The 17,457-nt window shown below is 40.0% G+C and overlaps 1 protein-coding gene across 1 annotated transcript in view; it reads left to right on the forward strand.

Moving 5' to 3' along the window:
- Window positions 1-2,250: 2,250 nt before the first annotated feature.
- The window catches only part of DMRT1 (doublesex and mab-3 related transcription factor 1), a 64,833-nt gene continuing 49,626 nt past the window's right edge, over window positions 2,251-17,457 (forward strand). Inside the window, exons 1-3 of the mRNA XM_075278803.1 lie at window positions 2,251-2,466; window positions 4,911-5,097; window positions 13,699-13,982. Coding sequence (XP_075134904.1) covers window positions 2,251-2,466; window positions 4,911-5,097; window positions 13,699-13,982 — 687 coding nt within the window. The remainder of the gene's footprint in view (window positions 2,467-4,910; window positions 5,098-13,698; window positions 13,983-17,457) is intronic.

The following is a 17,457-nucleotide window of genomic DNA, read 5'->3' on the forward strand; positions in this document are numbered from 1 at the left end:
TGAACTCTGTGTACAGTGTTGGCCAAAAGTATTGGCACCCCTGCAATTCTGTCAGATAATACTCATTTTCTTCCAGAAAATGATTACAATCACAAATTCTTTGGTATTATTATCTTCATTTAATTTGTCTTCAATGGAAAACCACAAAAAGAATTGTCAAAAAGCCAAATTGGATAAAATTCCACACAAACATAAAAAGGGGTGGACAAAAGTATTGGCACTGTTTGAAAAATCATGTGATGCTTCTCTAATTTGTGTAATTAACAGCACCTGTTACTTACCTGAGGTACCTAACAGGTGGTGGCAATAACTAAATCACACTTGCAGCCAGTTGAAATGGATTAAAGTTGACTCAACCTGTGTCCTTGTGTCAGTCCTATGGTGAGCCATTTTCAGTAGGAGGAATTTGAGTCAGTTTCCTGACCAAATTCCTGAGCCAAACAACTCTGTGTGAACGCAGCCTAAAAAAGAAAAAATTGGTAGGCAGTTGGTTCACACGTTTTGATTTATTTCCACTATGGGATAAATGTTTTTACATTTTATCAATTTAGACTAGAAATGCCTAATGTGTTTTTGTCTGTTTTTTTTTTTTTAATGTGATCTAGAGATAGGGTGGTAATTATAATTTTGAATTTTTTTCTTAAATACCCTATCCCCCCAGGGAACTTGAACCTGCGATCTTCAGATTGCTTTTGCAATAGACTGCAATACTGCTGTATTGCAGTCTATTGCAGATTTGCTATGTAACTATTGGAGCCTGTGCCAGGTTCTGCTGCCAGGTCCCCATTATGTTAGACAGCACAGACAGTGTGGCTGTGATGTTTGCTCTGTTCACATGGGGGTGTCTTATTTAAAACCTCTAAGGAGTTAATAAATATTGTAATATACTGTATATACTCGAGTATAAGCTGAATTTGTTTTTAGGGTGTGTGTGTGGGGGGGGGACCAGCCGCAATGGTAATGTATAGAAACTCCCATAAAATAGTGGGGGGAAAAAAGAAGCTTTAAAAAAATTAAAAGTTCTAAATCCCTCCTTTCCCTAGAATACATATAAAAGTAGGAAATGACTGTGAAACACATACACATTAGGTATCCCTGTGTCTGAAAGTCCCCGCTCTACTGAATATAGGGGATCTGCAGCGCTCCTGTTCTGTCGGAAAGGAGTTAATAGGAGCACTGCAGATACCCTATATTCAGCCAGGCTGAATTCCAAGGGGAAAAAAGTTCCTTTTTTCCAAGAGGAAAAAAGAAACTGTCCTCAAGCTCAGGGAAGGGGCAGACAGACAACCAAAACACCCCCTCCCCTTCCCCAGCATCTACTGCACCCAAAAACTCTGACCATTTTAATTTTTGAAATTTTCCAGTAGCTGCTGCATAACCCCCACCCCCCGGCTTATACTCGAGTCAATAAGTTTTCCCAGTTTTTTGTGGTATAATTAGGGGCCTCGGCTTATATTCGGGTCGGCTTATACTCGAGTATATACGGTAGTTTTATTGACAGGTTTTGGCTCCTTTCTATAGAAAACCACTTCTGTACCTTCTGTATTCTTTGCCTTGTTTCTCTCACCGACTTCTCATTGGAGCACAAATGTACAGGCTTTAAGGAAGCAAGAAAACTAAGTTGTTGGGGTCACTTTAAATAGTTATATCTTAACCATAAAATGTAGAACAGTGCTTTTCATGCCATATGAAATTTTTGATATAATGAAGTCATTTAGTTGTATGAGTATGCAGGGGATTTGTAGCTCTGTATCATGATATATAATGAAGTAAATTAGTACAGATTTTTAATCCTATTAAAAAAAAGTGCCATTCATTTTACAGTAAACAAAGAGTAATAGTGATGTACAAATGCTTGAACTCTGATGCTACGTGCGATACATAAAACAATAAAAAAATGTTCATGAGTATCAGAATAATTCTCTAAAAAAGAAAATGAAGTAAGTTCATTTTCTAAATACTGTGAAGTATATCAGTTCACTGCAGTTTCACATTGTATTTTCCTAGCTGTAGGAGGGACTGCGCCTGTCACTTGGTCCCTGCTTTTCAGTTTTCTCCCACACTATAGGTCTATAGGATGCCAAGTTTCTTTTTTTTTACTCAGAACAGTAACTGTAGAATTGAGAAGTGAATTGCTACAAGTCACAAATAACTTACTTATTACCATATTGAAAACTTCAGTGAATTGCAATTTTTTGCGAGCACAGTTTAACTTTATCTTTTCAATCTTTACTGTTTAGAAGAAACAGCATGCCCAACAGCAAAGAGCCATTTAACAAGGGTCGGAGCTCTGTCTCTTCAATGGGCAATGGAAAGAAGACTCCACGTTTGCCCAAGTGTGCTCGTTGCAGGAACCATGGCTATTCATCTCCTCTGAAGGGTCACAAGCGTTATTGTATGTGGAGAGACTGCCAGTGCAAGAAATGCAGTCTGATTGCAGAGAGACAACGTGTCATGGCTGCCCAGGTATGTAGGATTCATTTTTTGTGTTTGTATATGTAATGTATAAGCGATTACTTAGTTAGGGTGCATTCACACTACGTAACGCCGGGCGTGTATGAGAGCCGTACACGCCGGCATTACGGCAGACTGCCGAACACTTCCCATTCACTTCAATGGGAGCGCTCGTAACAGCGGCGTTTACGAGCGCTCCCATTGAAGTGAATGGGAAGTGTTCGGCAGTCTGCCGTAATGCCGGCGTGTACGGCTCTCATACACGCCCGGCGTTACGTAGTGTGAATGCACCCTTACTATGTCCATCATTGTTTTTCAGAACACAATTTGTTATGGATGTGCTGTGACGTTCTGTGCGATTGTGTCAGTTGGATATATAGATAAGTGCCCTTACACACTTTATTTTATATCCTTTTGAGGTCGGAGCCCCACATGGTATAAAAAACATAATCTACACCTGTGTGGTGGGCAGTTAGGTAGGATATCAGGCTAATGTTGGTTTCCTTTAAGGCTGGAGCCCCACGTTGTAAAAACTGTGGTATTTTACGCTGTCTGCAAAGTGGATGGGATTCTATCGAATTACAACAATTTCCAAAACAATTGTGTTTTTGGAAATTGCAGCATGTCAATTATACCTATGGAAGTGCTGTCAGTTTCCCTATAGGTATAATAGAAGCTGAAAGTACGTAGTAGAAATTTCTGCAGTCTTTCTGTGAAAAACCGCTATAGCCCGCTACATGGGCCCTCATCCTGAAAAAGGTTTTATTTTTTTCTTGCTAAAGTATTAATAAGGAATAAAACTGGCTGCCTGGTGATTATTGCGTGTGAAATAATCTCTTTAAGCATTTGCCACATTTGTAATGGAAGTAACTGGCATACAGAAAACGAAAAGAAAAAAACCACACAGGTAGAGGGCACTACAGTATCAAACTCATTTGCATAGCAAAAAAAAAATCCTAGTTTCCATCTATGTAATTACACCAATAGTATATAACTTTTATTAAATCCCTTTAAAATGAGCTAAGTCCCCTTACCCCTGTGCGGAGCCGACTGCGCATGCCATTTTCTTGGGGCCGCTTACACATTACGCTCGTGTAGGCGGCCACAAGAAAATGGCCGCAGGCATGCACAGTCGACTCTGCCCGAGGGCAGACCCGACTGCACATGTGTGCCATCTAAAGCCAGAAGAAGCCATCGGAAGAAGATGTCTCGGAGAGGGCGTTCCAGAGGAAGAAGAGGCCGTCACTGGAGATTTCTCTCACAGCATTGGGGATGCCCCCTGTGCTGTTTGAGCGCTGGGGACAGCCCCCAGTACTGTGAGATAACTCATTTGCATACAGATGAAAACTGGGATATCTATGGAACGGCGGCGCGGAGAACACATCTAAAGGTTGGAGAAAAATATCCTTTCTTAAAGGGGTTGTACCATCGCAAGGATCCTATTTACACTGCTAGCTTATGTGGATTTAAGCATAAATTCGTTCCAAAGTGAAATCCAGCAGGCTGCAGCTTCTTAAAATCCACAAAATTTATTTGAAAATTTCACTTTAAAAAATACACAATGAAATCAGTGTGGCACATACTCCTTAGGTACAGAGGAAGTATAGCTCAATGTGGATTTAAGACTTTTCCTAAATACATTGCTTAAGCAAAACTGCTTTGTTTGGCCGCTATCTGAGATTTTTCACTTCATTGTTTACACTGTGTTTCCATAACCACGGACCTGGAGCTGGTCTTATCTCTCCGCCCAGGACAAGTGACATAGCTCTCTGCTCTCAGGGAGGGGAGGGGGAGATGAGTGCTCGGTGCTATTTCTGAGCTGTTTATCTCCGGCTCTTCCAGTTCGGCTAATTGAGTTTTGCTGATAAGGGCTGAGACAGGGATTCCATTAAACATAGACCTAAAAGTGAATATATTGCAAGCTGACTCTTGGTCCTGTAGCATGTAAGTTTGGGATTCTCATCACCTAACAAATCCAGCTCTGCTACATCAGCTTAATATTGTGCATCTTCCAGTGATACTTTGCTAATTAATTCACAACCATCCCTCATTACTAACTGCAAACATGTACTGCTATGCAGAGAGATAGCAGAGCTGGCTTTGTCTGTGAGATAGCAAGTGAAACCCCGCCCACCAATTTACCGAGAAAAGAAGGCAGTGAACAGAGCATACGGCATGCAAGGTGGTGAACAAGCGAGTCGGGAATACCCCTTTAAGGCTAGTCCTACGTGTTAGGGAGAAAAAATTCAGTTGATTGAATCCCTTTCAGTACTGTGTAGTGTAGTGTATATGTAATTTGATGAAGTTAGAAATTTGTAACTTTTTGTATTAAAAAAAACTGTGTTATTTAATTCTCTGTATTTTTATGTGACCTTCAACTTTAGAATTGATAAAACCTGTGCTGTTATACAATACACAGGTTTTTCCATTTGGTTGTTCTCTTATCTTATTTCCAGGTAGCTTTGAGGAGACAACAGGCTCAAGAAGAGGAATTGGGAATAAGCCATCCAATACCTCTACCAAACTCAGCAGAATTGCTTGTGAAACGGGAACATGTCAGCAACAATGTCTGCCCACAGCTGGAAAACAATTGTGCTCAGGCAGCAAATGTAGCTACTGCATTAGCCTCGACCAACTCTTCAGGTAAACATATATCAAGGCAGAAACTGATTACAGAGAGAAAAGTTTTTGTTGCGACTAATGTAAACTTACAGTCATAAGTTTACATACACCCTTCTCCACATTCATTAAAAGGGTTGTCCAGGATGAATTGATATTTTTAAGACAAGGCCCCCATGCCCCCCCCCTTTCCTCCAACTTTTTAATGTGTCTGTTTTATGTATACTGCTTTGTTGTCCTGTAATATATGTAGGTCATCTGACCTAACATATATTACATTTTTTCCCTTTCCCATATATTCCCATTTTTCCCTTACATTTTTGCCAAATGCCAAAAAAGTATCAAGACGTCATTGTTTTCCTGAAGCTTTCTCTGTGTGACTGGAATGATGATATACAGAGGTGATTACAATAGTACAGCCAATGGAGAAGGTTATTGAGTAAGTGAGAACTAGGAGTCTAAAGATGGCTGCTAAGGGTGTAGTAAGGTGAAGGAGATGAAGTAAGGGAGGAGGGAGTGAGTAAGAAAGGAAAGGGGAGTGAGTCAGCTCTGAGTGCAGCCCATGGAATCATGGGAGTTGTAGGAAAGGCATGGAACAGGAAGATGCCGATGTAAACAAATGCAGAGGATGCCAGGAGCTCTCACAAATCACTTCTAGAGGTATTTGGGTGCATTAACAGACCTTTTTTTGAAAATTAATTTTTTTGTGCGGAAATTCCCTTTTAAAATTCAGTTTTTCACAATTCCTGACATTTAATCCAAGTCCACGTTCCCTCACGTAGATCAGTTAGGAATACTACTATTTCAAGAATGTGAAATGTCAGAATAATATTAGAGACACTGAAGGACATTTATCAAATCTCTTGTTCCTATTTTCTTCTATCTCTGACACTTTTTTAATTTTCAATTCTATGTGCACAAAATGTATATCTAATGTAATGTTTGGACCTTGTTACTTTTTTGATGGGGAAAGTGGGCATCTATGTGTAATTGATTTTATTAAATTTTCATAATAAAACAAAATAAGGGCAAAATGTAAACAAAGGAGTAATAACATTTGTGCAAATGAACACATAATTCAAAAACAAGTAAGGAAAAATAGAACTAAAGAAAGAAAAAAAAAAATAGAACTAAAGAACTAAAGAAAGAAAAGAGGGGGAAAGGGGAGATGAAAAGACACAGAGGAACGTGCAGACACCAAAAGGGGAGCAGGAGAAAATGGGGGGGGGGAAGTGGGCATCTAGACTTACATTTTAAATAGGTTTATTATTTAAAAGATGTATCTAAATCAATCAGAAACATTAAGTGCTTTCACCTACTGATTAGGTTTCTGTTGCGATGGGGTACTGTTCCTGAGCCTTCAGGAATGATGCCATGTTAATGCCCGCTTTCTGTAACATTTTACATGCTATGCAATCCCTTTTGCCCTAGAAGTGCATTGCATAGGAAATGTTATAGCCCACGTGATCACTCCTTAACTGAGCAGCCCTCCCCATTAAGACTGAGAACTCAAAATGTGGATGAGATGTATAATCCATCGCTGCTTTTATAGGAATTAAAGGGGCTCCATCAGCAAAATTATGCTGTATGAGCCCCACATGTGTGTGAATAGGCTGTTCAGGCACCGCTAATCTTATTTTAACCCCCCGGTTTTAAGATAAAACTATAAAAACATATATGTAAATCATACCTTAGCGTGCACGATGGGCAGTCGTGCACTGTCCGACGTTATCTTCTGGCACGCCTTCTTCTTCTTTCGGCAACGCCCTCCGTTCCTGGCTCTTTCCCGGCTTCATCGTCGTCTTCCTCCAGCAGTTCAAATCCGATTTGAACCAATCGAGGACGATAGGTATGATTTACCTATATGTTTTTATAGTTTTATTTTCAAACGGGGGGGGGGGTTTAAAATAAGATTAGCGGTGCCTGAATAGCATTTTTAAAGCATAATTTTGCTGATAGAGCCCCTTTAAGAGGGTAAGAAGCAGTCAGGCACCGTTAAAGGCATTCTACCATTAAAATTATTTTTTTTTCTCCCTAACACGTCTGAATAGCCTTAAGAAAGGCTATTCGTCTCCTACCTTTAGATGTCTTCTCCATCCCGCTGTTCGGTTAAAATCCCGTTTTCCACCGGTATGAGGATAGCAATGTTTTTGGAATTTTCCAAGCTATTTAAAGGCACTGTCACGTTGGTGTATGTTGGATATATTGTACAGTCATGCACATTACAGGTTAGATACCCTCCCAACAAGTTCAGAAAACTAGTTTGTTGATATGGAATCTGTGGAGGAGATTAATATGAGTTTTAATTATTTCAGCTTTAAGTGCATGTAAACTTTTATGACTTCAGTTGTGCATGAGGGGGTAAAGTATGTGTAATGTGATCATGCAATGTGCAACATGTAAATGCTAAGGCCATAAATAAAAGGACATAAAAGGCAGTAAAAATTCAATGCCCCGGAAGTGTTTTTGCACCTGGAGCTATGTGGCGAAGGTATTCGAACGAATATCCTCGCTCATCTCTAGAGTCTACCATTGTTGTCAGCTACATGTCACTGAAGTGAGTGTGTCAAGAGTCTTTCTGATCGGAAGCTTGTCTGCTGCGTGTATTTTTCCGCCACGTGTGAATGGGATTTGTCTGAATCCCATCCTTTTTGCAGTCACTATGAAACGCAATGTTTTTTTCTTTCTCATACATTTTTTAATGAAAAATATACATTGTAGATCAATTCCTCACTGTTTTTAATGTCACTGAACTAGGTTAATATGCATTTATTTATTTTTTTTGTAATGTAAGTAAGTTAGAAGGTATAGAAGGTAGACGGGGGGGTGAAGGGTGTATAGCTCAGTGTACACATCACTTGGGTTCATGTCTTTCTATACAAATCACTGAACTAAGACAGACATAAAGATAAAGAATCTGGGAATTGATTATTTGTTTTTATATGTAAATGTTAGTAAATCTGAGTCAATATGTATAAAAGATTTAATGGAAAAAAAAGTTGTCAGCATGGATTTGGAATGTGTTCCTGTCATCATTGTGCTCCTGGAAAAACATACTGTTCTAATGTTTCTGATTATAAGATTGAGGAGTGAGTTTCTGCCAAGGCTGCTGCTTGACCTTATACTCCAATGTAAAGTGATTAAGCATCAGCCTTGCAGTGCCAGCCAACAAGGGAGTGACAGATATGGCACAAGGGGTACCTCAAATGATATTCTTCTTCTCATGCTATATGTAAACAATAGCAAGTTGTATGATACATGAAAAAGATTAATAACTGAAGCTTCTCAGCTATGCCCTATTAATGGAATATTCCAATCTGAGGCTGGGGCCCTACCTTGCAAAAATGGTGGTGTGTGAGCTAAGAACTGTTTCTAAGGCTCCTTCCTGTGGGAGAGGTTATATACCCAACAATACCCAACGTATGCTGGCAATTTAAGAGTCAAGGAAGGACAAGCACACTCTGTGGACAGTATCAAGTTAGAAGCAATGACAACAATACACAAAGTGATACTGTGGTATTGTGAGTATTTTGTAGCCATTACTGCTTTGAGGAATAACATTCCAGTGGTCATGGACCATTGGGGGTTACAGAAGAGGCGCAGTGGTCTCACAATGATTTGATTCTAATTCTCCTGGCAACAAAAAAAAACAACCCTCAAATGTGTAACCCTAACTGGAGGCAGTACTTCAATAATGGGGAAGAAAAGACACCACTGGAAGACTAATGCAGAACACTTATTGCAGTATAAATACATTTTTTTGAATAAGGGCAGATGATCTGTCTGGATTTCACATAAAGCTGAAGGAATTTTTTTTTCCGAGTGTTAGAATGTATGCTTTCTGCTTGCAGTATAATTAAAGCAGAATAAAAAAAATAAAAAATGACATAGAACCTGGATGTACGATACTCTATATCAGTGAGAAGTAATGACATTGGAGAAAAATTTAAGTTGTATATATATATATATATATATATATATATATATATTTATTAATCTAATCTGTTTTTCATTAAGGAATTCGTCCAGTTATAAACCGCTGTGCAGAAATAAACAGTCCATTTGAATATAAGAAACTTTGTAACATACTGTATCTTACTAGTAGAATACCCACGGCTTCGCTCACAGAAAATATGTTAAATTATTGGTTATGCTAAAGTAAAATTTTCAGACAACCAAAACACCCCCTCCCCTTCCCCAGCACCCATCAACTACTGCTCCCAAAAACTCCGACCGTTCTAATTTTTTAAATTTTCCAGTAGCTGCTGCATTTCCCCCACTAGGCTTATACTAAAGTCAATAAGTCTTTCCAGTTTTTTGTGGTAAAATTAGGGGCCTAGGCTTATATTCGGGTCGGCTTATACTCAAGTATATACGGTACCTTTAACTCTCTGATCACACATGATCAGTCTAAGGGCCCCTTCACACTACTGATACGCTGCCTGATTCTGAACGTTAAAACACGGTCACAATCAGCGCGTATAAAGCAGATCCCATTCATTTCAATGGGGAGCCGGCATACGAGCGATCCCCATTGAAATGAATGGGCTGCTTTTTACTCTCTCATCATGAGTTTAATCTCCCATATGCGGCGATCCTTTTTGTTATTTGATATTGTGTACTAAGTGTCCTGGGGGCCTGTATGTAGGTCAGACAGGACAGTCGCTTAGGATGAGGATGAACTCACACAGACATACGATTAGAGAACAGAGACTGGACCTCCCTGTGCCAAAACACTTGTGCAATGAAAATCATAATATGACCCAGGATATGAAGATCCTGGTACTAAGAGGGAATTTTAGAAACAAAAAGGATCGCCGCATATGGGAGATTAAACTCATGATGATCAACACAAACTCATGATGATCAACACTCTCCAAAAGGGGTTAAATCAGGCACAGGGTTTTATGACCTTTTATAACCACTAGACACCAGTCACTGATCAAAAGAAGCCATAAACCCAGAGAACTTTCCTGTGAACTGATGTATATGTTTTTTTAAACTGTTTATTTACATGTTCCGTTTTCCATCTATTTTGCATCTAACACTCCATTTCTCTGTGTGTATGTATATATATATATATATATATATATATATATATATATATATATATATATATACACTCACCGGCCACTTTATTAGGTACACCATGCTAGTAACGGGTTGGACCCCCTTTTGCCTTCAGAACTGCCTCAATTCTTCGTGGCATAGATTCAACAAGGTGCTGGAAGCATTCCTCAGAGATTTTGGTCCATATTGACATGATGGCATCACACAGTTGCCGCAGATTTGTCGGCTGCACATCCATGATGCGAATCTCCCGTTCCACCACATCCCAAAGATGCTCTATTGGATTGAGATCTGGTGACTGTGGAGGCCATTGGAGTACAGTGAACTCATTGTCATGTTCAAGAAACCAGTCTGAGATGATTCCAGCTTTATGACATGGCGCATTATCCTGCTGAAAGTAGCCATCAGATGTTGGGTACATTGTGGTCATAAAGGGATGGACATGGTCAGCAACAATACTCAGGTAGGCTTTGGCGTTGCAACGATGCTCAATTGGTACCAAGGGGCCCAAAGAGTGCCAAGAAAATATTCCCCACACCATGACACCACCACCACCAGCCTGAACCGTTGATACAAGGCAGTATGGATCCATGCTTTCATGTTGTTGACGCCAAATTCTGACCCTACCATCCGAATGTCGCAGCAGAAATCGAGACTCATCAGACCAGGCAACGTTTTTCCAATCTTCAATTGTCCAATTTCGATGAGCTTGTGCAAATTGTAGCCTCAGTTTCCTGTTCTTAGCTGAAAGGAGTGGCACCCGGTGTGGTCTTCTGCTGCTGTAGCCCATCTGCCTCAAAGTTCGACGTACTGTGCGTTCAGAGATGCTCTTCTGGCTACCTTGGTTGTAACGGGTGGCTATTTGAGTCACTGTTGCCTTTCTATCAGCTCGATTCAGTCTGGCCATTCTCCTCTGACCTCTGGCATCAACAACGCATTTCCGCCCACAGAACTGCCGCTCACTGGATGTTTTTTCTTTTTCGGACCATTCTCTGTAAACCCTAGAGATGGTTGTGCGTGAAAATCCCAGTAGATCAGCAGTTTCTGAAATACTCAGACCAGCCCTTCTGGCACCAACAACCATGCCACGTTCAAAGGCACTCAAATCACCTTTCTTCCCCCTACTGATGCTCGGTTTGAACTGCAGGAGATTGTCTTGACCATGTCTACATGCCTAAATGCACTGAGTTGTCGCCATGTGATTGGCTGATTAGAAATTAAGTGTTAACGAGCAGTTGGACAGGTGTACCTAATAAAGTGGCCGGTGAGTGTATATATATATATATATATATATATATATACATATATATATATATGCCTAACTTCAGAAATTGTGTTATACCATCCTGATGAAGAGACCTCTATAGAGTCTCGAAAGCTCGATATGTCATCAAAAAAAAATTTAAGTTAGCCATTAAAAAAGGTATCGACTACTGAGGACTTCTCTCAAAAAAATTCTTTCTTTTCATATCTGGTGATGTAATAAAGCTCTCTGGGACTTAGTATATGATCTCCATACTAAAGTGAGTGGTCGGTCCGTCATACCCTCACCTCAATTGGTCCTTCTTTCAGTTATCCCTGAAAGGATATCTGCAGTAAAGAAGGACGTCCTGCAGCATTTCCTCATGGCTACTAGAACAGTCATTCTCAGGCACTGGCACTTGCTGCATTGCTGCACCCACCCTGTAATTTCTACAGGTGCTTCTTATCCAGAGAATGAAGGCTGTTGTGGCAGCGAACTCTCCTGATTCTTCTAAGTTTGAGTCTCTCTGTTGAACGTGGGTGGTGTTTCAGGAGTTTTCTGAGTTCTCTCCCTTTATATCTTGAATCCAAGGATACCCCTTTGAATTCTCTCTGGGAGACTGGCCTCAAGGGTCTGCCATTCTCCTACCCCACCTGTGTCCTTTGTACCTGCCCCTTCTGTATTTCTACCCCTTGTTTGTCAATTTCCTTACTTTATTTTCCTCAGTTGCATGTCTGGTTGTCCCTCCCTTCAATCACCACAGCTCTTCTGTGATTGGTCCATTAAAATTTGGCACCAAAGCCCCTGGTCCCGTTAACACTGAAGAGCCACTGCTACTATTGAATTCTGTAGTGGCAGTGATCCTGGTTTTTAGCCAATTTCACATGGCTGTATTTGCCAGACCCAGTGCTAAGCTTTGCCTGCTGAGTACAGATACAGCCAGCCCCTGCCCTGCGTTCCATCCCCTGTGGGAAACATTGTACTAGATCACATGACTGCAAGGGGCTGGTTACACTGTAGTTGTCAGCCTCTTTGCAGTCAAGAAACTGAAATCCTACCGCAAGTCATGTGATGGAGGGGTCGTGTGTAGAGATATGCAGGTATATTCGATTGAATACCTCCGCCACATAGTTCTTGGTGTAAAAAAGTGCCAGAGAAGGTGGATTGGCATCGAATTTTTACTGCCCTTCCCACCTTCTCTGGCGCTTTTTTACAGCAAGAACTATGCGGCGGAGGTATTCAATCGAATATACTCGCTCATCCCATGACTAAGGCACACATAAAAATAATATAGTGAAAATAAATAAAAAAATATATCTGTCTGTATATATATATATATATATATATATATAGTGAAAAGCTATAGTCAGAGTGCTGGAATTCCGCTATATCAGCCCCAGGATTTTGACCTCTGTGTGGTCCAGGGCGGGTCTGGAGTAGGCTTCAGCCCAGGTGTGGGTCATAAGCTCATTATTTGCCCATTAAAGGCGGAAGAGCCTGCACTTCAGGGCAGATCCAAGGAGTGAGAGAAGGCGTCTGGGTCTGTTCTTTTACTCTGAGTCCGGTGAGGCTGTATTGTGCTTATTGGTTTGTTCATGTGGCTGTTAGTAAGCTACACGTATAGTTAGTTTATTATTACTGTTTAGTTAGTTGCTCAGCTGAGCAGGATTTTGTTTCTTATTGTTTTGCCTGAAGTTAAGGATGTATTTTATTTTACTCATTTTGTGCCTGAAGTCTAGGTTTATTTATTTTCCTGTTTTTTTTTCTAAATAAACCTGTGTGCTTCATATTTTATGTCTCTGTCTTTGACTGGTTGGCTCCGCACCAATGAGCTACCGATCTACCTTACCCACTGTAAGGACTATAATCTGTGAAATAGCCTCGCCTAGGAGATGTTCACAGCAAAAACAGCTGACAGCTTCAAAAATGCTTTAGTTAAAAATAGCTTTGATGCTTATGGAACTGCACATAATGTCATGCCCTTTCCCCACCCCTGGTTTAATTTGATGAACAGATGTCTTTTTTCAATTGTACTAACAAAGTAATTATATATTTTTTTTAATTCCTGTCGCCTTTTTTTTTACTACCTGCGTTTATGATGCTTTTTTAAAAGCACTTTAAAAAAAACACCTGGTGCACATCTCTAAATCATGTTCATCATTTCCATTGGGTCTTAACAGGTGATTATTTTGTCATATAAACAACATTTTACTCTAGGCAGGGTATATTCAGTTTGTTGCTCTCATCCTGTTATTGTTTCAATTCATTTAGAATATTAGAAATGTTCAAAGAAACTATCTTATCTCTTGCAGAGAACAGGATGCTTGTTCAGGATATACCTTCTGTTACCAGCAGAGGGCATGTGGACAGCACTTCTGACTTTGTTGTGGACACTGCGTACTACAGTAACTTCTATCAACCACCACTGTATCCCTATTACAACAATCTGTATAATTATACACCGTACCCAATGGCTATGACTGCGGATTCTACAAATGCTGGTGATTTGGGAGCCATAGGTGGAGCACCAATAAAGAGCAGCTTTAGGAGCATCCCAGCTGCTTATGTCCCGTCCCAATCTGGAAATCAGTGGCAGGTAGATATTTAGTATTATGTGAGGATTATTTTCATTATTACATGACTTACAGTACATTCTGATCCAACTTCTGATTAATTTTTAATGCTCAGTAAATATCTGTGTTGTGGCTTGCATTTATAACAGAAATACGATATAATGGAGATACTAAAGAGAAAAAGACAAGCTCCTTATGTGGAACTGATAAGATGTATTTTAGGGAGTCTCCAAAATAGCTCTTATGAATTGGCTGCTCACCTTTTTTTGTTATGATACGCCACAACTACTGAAAGGGCATATATCTCACAGATGTATGCAGGGCAGCGTTCACTGGTACCCAGCTAACTGGAAACCACCAGAGTTATAGGTAATGTACAATTTTGTGTTATGGGGCTGGAATGCTCCAAAAAAATAAACAAAAACAGGGATACTTGCTCCTCCTCAGGAAAATAGGAGTCTGAGTCACCACAGGACTTGATATGACAGAACTTTTATTACAGGAATGACTAGGATAATGCATTTCGGGGTATCACACACCACGGAGAAAGCACCCCTTCCTCAGATCCAAACAGTAAGTGGACTACAAACACATAAAAACAATTTCTCTATATAAGAACTAAATCAGAATAATCAGTAAGCTAAAAACAATATAACAAATTTTTTCATATAAAATCTAATACACTATGTCCAAAAAATAAAATGAAACATCCCCAAAACTGGGCATATTACCGTATGTATAAACATGATATATAAATATATTAAGCATGTTAAGGTGCATACTTTGCAATGTGGGATCAAAGAAACATCAAAAGATCAAGTACTTTCATATAAAACATACAAATTCGTATTCATCTGGTCTTGGGTCTAAATCAAGAATATTATATAAATACACAGTTGCACAGAACAGTGTCATCATCTCTATTTAAAAAGCACATATCAAAACATTTTGGTGCAAAATATCTTGAAATCATCTATATAAGAATTGACTAGGGTCCTTAATGGAAAAAACAAAAGGTTGTGACTTTATAATAAATGTTGTTTTTTAATAATATACCGTAGTGATAACAAAGAAACAGACCAACGTGTGTCCTGAAAGCTACAAGAGATCATCAAGACGGATTGTCAGGACATGGGAACCTTATAAAGCTGAAGAGTTTGGAACTAAATAGTTGATAACCATATTCAGGTTATGTGTTAATCCAAGTTCTGTTGATAAAGTGATATACAAAAAAAAAAAGGGGGGGGAGGGCACGTTATCTAAAAAAAAAAAAAAAAAAAAAAACTTTTTTATCTGTAATATAATAATGGAACACAATTTCATCTAAAAAAAAATAGGAGTCAGAGTTACCACAGGATTTGATATGATAGAACTTTTATAGGAATAACTAAAATACGTTTTGGGGTATGATACACTACTTTTAGTGAACCCCTTCCTCAAATCCAAAGCATAGCAACTTCAAATAAAATAAAACATTTCTAACAAACACCACATTTAGTGTAAAATATTAAGATCATATACAGATATCAAAACTTAAAGAGGACCTTTCACCACTTTTGGGCACATGCAGTGTTATATACTGCCAGAAAGCCGACAGTGCGCTGAATTCAGCGCACTGTCGGCTTTCCCGATCCGTGCCCGGTGTAAAGAGCTTACGGTGCCGGTACCGTAGTGCTCTATGGTCAGAAGGGCGTTTCTGACCATTAGCCAGAGACGTCCTTCTGCCTCGCGGCGCCTATCGCGCTGTGCTGTGGAGCGGGGAGGAACGCCCCCCTCCCGCTCCTGATAATACTCGTCTATGGACGAGCTGTGTGAGCAGAGGGAGGGGGCGTTCCTCCCCGCTCCACAGCACAGCGCGATAGGCGCCGCGAGGCAGAAGGACGTCTCTGGCTAATGGTCAGAAACGCCCTTCTGACCATAGAGCACTACGGTACCGGCACCGTAAGCTCTTCACACCGGGCACAGATCGGGAAAGCCGACAGTGCGCTGAATTCAGCGCACTGTCGGCTTTCTGGCAGTATATAACACTGCATGTGCCCAAAAGTGGTGAAAGGTCCTCTTTAAAATATGGTAAAAACCCACAGGTATATAATGTATATAAATCCTGAAAATGAGCATGACATATATATATATATATATATATATATATATATATATATACAGTACAGACCAGTAGTTTGGACACACCTTCTCATTCAAAGAGTTTTCTGTATTTTCATGACTATGAAAATTGTAGATAAAAAAAATGGCCTGGGCACCTGCGCAGTAGCCGTAGTAGAAGCCGCATGCTACTGCGCATGCGCCCAGGCCATTTTTTTATATCAGTGTCCGCTCGCGAGCGCCGGAGGAGGACGGGACCCGAAGACATCGCAGGAAGAAGAGGCGTGGATGAAGAAGAAGCCACACCCTGAATTCCCGCCCACAGTGCACGATGCATAAGTAGATAACATTCTTTTTTAGGGTTTTATTTTAAAACTGGGGGGTAGTGTAATATAACATTTACGGTGCCTGAATAGCCTTTTTAAAGGCTATTCACGCATATGTGGGGCTCTATCATCATGATTTTGCTGATAGAGCCCCTTTAAAGCTCATAAAGAGAATGCCAAGAGTGTGCAAAACAGGAATCAAAGCAAAAGGTGGCTACTTTGAAGAACCTAGAATATAAGACATATTTTCAGTTGTGTCACACTTTTTTGTTAAGTATATAATTCCATATGTGTTAATTCATAGTTTTGATGCCTTCAGTGTGAATCTACAATTTTCATAGTCATGAAAATACAGAAAACTCTTTGAATGAGAAGGTGTGTCCAAACTTTTGGTCTGTACTGTATATATAACCATAAAACATAAAATGGATGATATAAAATGAACTCCTATTTTCCTTAGGAGGAGCGCGCGTTCCTGTTTGTTTTTTTTGAGCATTCCAGCCCCATAAGATGAATTTGAGAAATACAATATAGTGGCAGATCCACTGCACAACGGACACCACTGGCACCTAGTGAGCCCCATTGACTTACAAGTGGGTCTGACTAGTTCCACTGAGGTGTTATTAGTTTGATGGGAATAATAGATACTTTTCCTGTCAACTATGCTAAAATCCCAGTGGATGCCCTTAGAAGTCAGAGAGTAGGGGTATCCAAATTCACAACACATAAACAGAGCCTTACAAAACTCATGGCTGGCAAATTTTACAGATTCCTAGAGTTGTTTTTCAGTGTATGATTGGTGAGGGTTAAAAGTAGTCTGTCATCAAGGGGAAGCATATTAGACGAATAATACAGATAGCTCAGGCTCACCTGAATGTAACACTTTTTTCCCAAACTTCGACGTTCCACTCTGCTCTAATATGTACTGCTTATCTCTTTCCTTCCTTTGCGTGACAAAGCCAGGCAGCTGTGTTGAAACATTGCTGGCCCTGTGTACTTGTGATTACGCTGACATATTAGAGCAGTGTGGAGCCTTGGTGCTCGAGAATGCTCATTTGCATATTCTGAAATA

Source organism: Leptodactylus fuscus, chromosome 1, assembly GCF_031893055.1.
Source record: "Leptodactylus fuscus isolate aLepFus1 chromosome 1, aLepFus1.hap2, whole genome shotgun sequence".
In the NCBI taxonomy this organism is placed as follows: Eukaryota; Metazoa; Chordata; class Amphibia; order Anura; family Leptodactylidae; genus Leptodactylus; species Leptodactylus fuscus.